A 6643-nucleotide genomic window follows, 5' to 3' on the forward strand; every position below is an offset into this window, starting at 1 on the left:
CATACTTCGCTGGTTTAGATGGTATATACTGGGTAAATCCTGTGCCACCACGATAAGGATATAACTGTTCATCAACAGTTACATACGAACCTGCAACATAGTATGCTTGTAAATTTCTATTCAATATTGCAAATATATCCGACATTCCTGCTGATTTATCCATTTCCTTTCGAACTTCTCTCGTTCGTCCGTCGTCAAAGCGAATGAAACGATTGATCGACCGAAATCGTTGGAGACTCATTGTTGCACGAAATATTGGATGTGAAGATGTTTTCCATAGTTCCGTAGAGTGTACGTAATTAGAACGCATAACTCTGGCTAGTAATAAAATCCCAAGATATGCTTCGAATTCTGATGTGGTTAATGTTTTCCATGTATGCATGCTTGCTGATTTCGCTGAGTTTGTGACCTGCTCGCGCTCATAAATTTGATATCAACAATGATATCAATCATTTCGTCAGATATCAACAGCTTGAAGGTCTTTATTATGCTGTTGGACCTGACTGTGAAGAACGTAAAATATTGTGGGCTAAAATTTTACGGGGTATGGCTGGTTGACTTGACCGAATAGTTCCATCGTTGGTTTTATATATTGCGCTTTAAGGTTGGAAAGATTCTGCGTAATCGTCATCACTATCAGTTTCGAGAGGATTATACTCTGGTAGTTGTATTTCTTCAGCATCAGAATCTATGATCACTTGATCAAATACAGGAATTTCATCTTCTTCTACTACTGCAGAAATCATATTTTCATCTTCGCTATCGTATTCCATAAATTCATGTATTTTTTTGTTGAATATAAGCTTTTCTTTCTTCTTCAGTAAGATTTGAAACTTCCTCTGGAGTTAGCCATTCAATTTCCTCCTTTTCTAGAGTAAACAGTAAAAATGTGATAAAAACAAAAGATTTCGATCGCCCGTCAAACATTGCGAGGGTTGCGAGTTCTATCATCTGCTTGAGATCTTATGGTATTTTCAACAATATTATTTTTTATTCCTAAATTATATTTTTGCCGTGTTATTCGTCGAAAAGATAACCATATCCAGTTTAGTGGATTTTTGCAAAATAAAATTTCAAAATTCAGGTGTTTAGTATGCTACAAATCGCACTGTTATACCTGCTCGCCCGTCAAACATTGCGAGGGTTGCGAGTTCTATCATCTGCTTGAGATCTTATGGTATTTTCAACAATATTATTTTTTACTAATAAATTATATTTTTTGCCGTGTTATTCGTCGAAAAGATAACCATATCCAGTTTAGTGGATTTTTGCAAAATAAAATTTCAAAATTCAGGTGTTTAGTATGCTACAAATCGCACTGTTATACCTGCTCTCGTAGAGCTTGCGAGCCTTGGTAGTTTTTTCACACCTAGTTTTAGCAGTTATTATTATAGCACCCCGAGAGCAGGTATAACAGTGCGAATTGTAGCATACTAAACACCTGAATTTTGACATTTTATTTTAAAAAAATCCACAAAAAAATAAATAGTGATCTTTTCGCCAAATACTACCGCACAAAGAATAATCCCTGAATAATAAAAATCAACGATTTTTTAAATAACATAAGATTTCGAGCACATGAAATCTTTCGCAACCCTCGCAATGTTTGACGAGGGCCGTATTCATGTCAAACTACAACAGAGGCTTTCATTTCATTAGTTTTTGTTTGTGTTAATACGATAATCGCTCGAATCTTCATCAAAACGAAATACACGTAGCAAGTTGAGTGTAATATTAAGTGTAAAAGTGGATAATTTTGAGTGTGATATAGTGATACAAAACATTAGAGCAATGGTCGAAAACATTCCGGCGAGTACATCGGGAGGGAAACGAAATCTACGCAGTATACTGATCGATGACTGCGTGGCTGTGGAAAATGGACACATGGTGTGCACTATTGACAATGTCAATGGTTGCAAATACCGCGGTTGCAAAAGAGCGAAAAATATGATCCGGGGAACTTCATCCGGCACATACGAACGGCTTACCCAGTGTTGGCTAAGTCATGTGGACTCATGCAAGAAGAAGCTGCAGCTCCATCGAAGCAAAAAAAAATTACAAAAGTTCCAGTAATCATCGACCGACAAAAATTATTAGAAGGCATGATAAAATTGATATGCATGCATAATGTACCCATGCTCTGCGTAGAATGGGAAGGTTTGAGGATAATCCTTCAACCAATATGTGATGCATTAAAAATTCAGCTGAATCGTCAGAACCTTGTCTGCCACCTAGGAGCTGCTGCAGGAAAAGTTCGGAGTGAAATATCCTCGGTAGTTAAAGGAAAACTACTTTGCCTCAAGATCGACAGTGCAACCCGGCTCGGACGACACATATTAGGTGTTAACATACAATTTTATGACACAATGAAAAAGGATATTGTTATTTACACCATAGGTAATACGTCTTACAAAATTACAAATTATTATCAAACGCAAAAATAATTTCAATTTGATTTATATTCTTTCAATCTTTGCACATGTTTCCAAAATGAAAATATCAATACTTCTACAGGCATGCTGGAATTAAACAATAGACACACTGGAATATTTTTTCAAAGTAAGATATTGGAAATACTCGCTCTACACTCTTAAAAAATTTTGCCGAATCTCGGTTAATTTTTGCCGAGATCTGCACAACTGAGATCTCGGCAAGGATCTCGGTTAAATTTCTGTTGCCGACATCTCGGTTAATGACATTTTGTTTTGACGTTTACGTTTAACCGAGATTTTCGGTTAGAGCAAATCGAGATTTCGGCTAAATATAAAAACATTTTATCTTTATTTTAGTGGTTTTATTTGCGTATCAAGTGGGTTTATTTAGGTAACATAAATAAACAATATTATTTACTGTGAGAAATAGTCATAGCAGTCTGAGCCCATGATGATGGCCGGTGTACACCTTCTGCAGCATGATGTCACCATCGTGCCCCTTACTGTAGCAGGACGGCAGAAAGTCACCCTATTCTTATGAGATTTCTGGTGTGAAGCGTAGGGACAGGCATTGGTTCATCCGCCGGATGGGGCACAGCGTTTGGATGTGGTATATTTACAGGAAAATGAGCCGGGCAAGGAGCGGGCACTGGTACAGGCACGGTTCTGTAAAGTGGGCAGAGTGAAACAAGTCTGAGTGAACCCTGTTTAGATTTTACGTGGTCGAGTGTTGATACTTACTTACTCGTGTAGGTGACCGGAAATGAATCCTGGAAGTCTGAACGGCCTGGCTAAGGTTGAACCAATCGGATTAGCTTCCACATATGATCCTTCAATAGGGACTGCTCCGAGTGACGCTCTGAAGAGCACCGATTGCGTGCGCTGATGGAGTTTCCTAACCCCAACCCCGTTCCATACCCGTGCTCGATCGCACGCTACTGATACTCGGTTTTTTATCACGCTGAGAGACTCATTTTCACTTGTATTTTTACACTTTTACTTTTACATCACAACATCACTCCGAAAAGTTTTCGTTTCATTAGCACGAGATTAACAGAATGGCGAATGACAGATAAAATACCGAGCCTCGGCTAATCCAAACAGTAAAGCTGAAATCTCGGTTATTTTGACGGACGAGCTCGGTGACAGCAGTGTTAACGTATGTTCTCGGCAAGTTGGGTTGCCGAGTTTCGGTTGAAATATTTATTTAACTGATATTTCAGTTTTAAATGGTACTGATTTTCGGCTACTGGGATTTTTCAACTGACATATCAGCAAGAATCGAAAGAGCCAACAAATTTCGGCAGTATTTTTAACCGAGGTCGTGAAATATTTTTAAGTGTGTATACAATGTTTCACTAGAGCAGATATTCACGGTAACATGCGATAACGGGGCGAACATGATAGCTGCTGTTAAGCAATTACAATCCGAACTTCAAACCCTGTTCAACACACCAACGGACGACGATGGCTGCACGATTCCTGACGAACAATTGGAGTGGACTGAATTCGTAGAACGAGAATTCAGTCACACTATAACTGTAGTGAGATGTGCTGTACATACTATGCAGCTTTCAGTGAGTGATGTCATCAAGGCATACGATGTGGAACTACGCAAATGTACATGGGTGGCAAACAACTGCCGTAAAATAGCATACAAGTCTGTGTTTAGCGAAGAGTCACTTCCACCGCTATATTCCAAAACGAGATGGGGAGGCATTTTTGAAATGCTGAAATATTTTAGTGAGCGTGAGGAACTATTCAGTGACCTGGGCCAACAGTACCCGGAGCTAGGTTGTATTATTAAACTCATCATAAGGTTGGTTTTAACTATAATTTGAAATTTTATTCTACTTACAGACCTTATGGAACAATGGCAATTCGTAAAAGAATATGTTGAAGCGTTTGAGCCAGTGTACATAGCAACGAAAAAGATGCAGGCTGTACATACATCATTAAATGAATTTTATTTAACGTGGATGAAGACTATCATGCAGATTAGTTTAATTCAAAACAATAGATTTGTTGAGGCTCTAACTCAAGCCCTGAAACAGCGACTTAAAGTTCTCAAAGAAAACATCGTAGTAAAATCAGCACTACTTATAGATCCTAGGATGAATTATTTGAATTCCAGGTTTTTTGGCCCGGAAGAGAAGGAGGAAATTCGTGTAAGTGTTTCAATTCGACTTGAACACAATAAGTTTCAATTATTTTGTTAAGTTTTACAAAAGTTTTACTATTTTTAATTATAGGCATTTATCATTGCCACATCAGAACGAATTCAAAAATTCAAAGCTAGACTCCAGACATCTACACAACCGTCTTCATCTACATGCAACAATAATACACAAAACAGCCCTAGCGATTTTGACATTTTTTCACAGAATTGTATGGAGGATCGCTGCCAGCAACATGTGTAGAATCTGATCAATTATCTCCCGATAGATTTGTTCGGCAGCTTAATGCTTTAGATTTAGAAGCCCATCAAAATTCTACATTTGATGTATGGCATTACTGGATGTCGCGGAAATATACACACCCTGAACTATGCGAGATAGCCACACTACTTCTAGCAGTTCCGTCAAATCAAGTGTCGGTGGAGCGAGCTTTCAGCGCTCTTAGTTTAGCCCTTTCAGACAAACGAACTAAGCTAAACGACGATACCCTGGAAAATATTCTATTAATTAAACTTAACAAATGTACATTTGAAAAGATTCTCCCTACCCTTTATCAATGGAATGAAGAAAATTTATAGTAAGTTTTGATAGGTTTGCGTAAACTAATGAATGGCTGTGAATTGCGAAGTGTAATATTACTTTGAACGTACGAAAAACTATGAACTATTATGAATGAACTATACAAACTGTAATATTACTTTACTATACTTAATACGTTCACATTTTTTAAAACATACCTATTTATTTAAAGATAGATAGAAGACCGTATCTAATCTCACAATTAATTTTTTTATGATATTGCTTTAAACATTCAAATAATTAGGTAAAGGCTGTGAAAATGGAACTGAGCTATTAATTAGAATCTGTACAATAATACATTAAAATATCTGTGCAAAATCTGTGATCATCGAACTGAATAACCAATTAAACTTCGTGTAATTACTTCCATTACTTTAAGTGTACCTATATCTATGTAAATGCTGTGAATTATGACTTGAATTATGATTTATACTGAACTATCAACAAAAAAGATAACAATAACAATGCCGTTTGGAAACCACAAAACAATGCTGTATTATTTCTAGAAAGAAATGAACGGTATAAAACGATCATCTAAGCTTTTTCAATTGGGAGTTGGAAAATGATTTGCTTTCGTGTATTCTGTTTAATACTCTTTGTGCCAGAAATTATTTTCATACTTGTTGAACCCAATATTCTTCTTCTTGGCACAATGCAGTTATGCCGGCCTATACAGGCTTTGGAGACTTTTAGCAAGAATCACGAAGCTGAATAGTCAGACCTTGCAACGGAGTGACGGTCCATGCGAGGCTTGACACCACAACAGGCATGATGTTAAGTCGTACAAGTTAATGATGTACTCCCAAATCATTATTCAAATCTGGCATTACCACAAATCATCGACGACAGGATCTACATTAGAGTTTTTGCTGAATACATCATATTGCTGCTGTATATTGATTTGTGTTTGTCTCAGCAGAGCTGTAAATAGTGATTACAAATAGCGATTCTATTGCAAAGGTGTAGAATCCGAACTAGGCTCAAGAGGCTATAAAACAACAGTTGGTAATATTTTTACTTTTATATGACTATTAATGTCGAAATAAAGCTGTTGGGCGATTGATTGAAACATCATTATAATAAAAACATAAAATAAAAAGAATTTAAAATGGTTTTTTAAATGGTGTGAATAATGCTCACATTTCCATAGCCAAAAGTAATCAACTTCCATAACGAACGTGTAAAAATGCACTTAAATGTTCTGTTCATCAATATTAAATTTTAATCGATAAAATAAATTCATTTTAAAAAGTTGCTTCACCTCAGTTCAGTTACTTCAAGATAATGTTATTCTTCTTCTTCTTTTATTTTACGAGAAAGAATGAATCCTCCAATATTTGTTCAAACGTTTGTTTGAATCCCCATATTCAGCGATGATACACTTAATAATCCTCCGATCGTATCGACTTGTGTTGTTCAAAAATGTCAAATGACATTCAGACTACATTGTTTACA

General features: G+C 36.6%; 1 protein-coding gene across 1 annotated transcript; it reads left to right on the forward strand.

The window, feature by feature from the left end:
• Positions 1 to 1791: 1791 nt before the first annotated feature.
• On the forward strand, positions 1792 to 4680 carry LOC120901062. Its single transcript, XM_040308767.1, has 4 exons — positions 1792 to 1887; positions 1938 to 2434; positions 4177 to 4229; positions 4293 to 4680. Exons 1-4 carry the CDS (start codon positions 1792 to 1794, stop codon positions 4649 to 4651), a joined length of 1005 nt encoding a protein of 334 aa, XP_040164701.1. The 3' UTR covers positions 4652 to 4680.
• The last annotated feature ends 1963 nt before the right edge of the window (positions 4681 to 6643 follow it).

This window comes from Anopheles arabiensis, chromosome 3 (assembly GCF_016920715.1).
Source record: "Anopheles arabiensis isolate DONGOLA chromosome 3, AaraD3, whole genome shotgun sequence".
NCBI lineage: Eukaryota > Metazoa > Arthropoda > Insecta > Diptera > Culicidae > Anopheles > Anopheles arabiensis.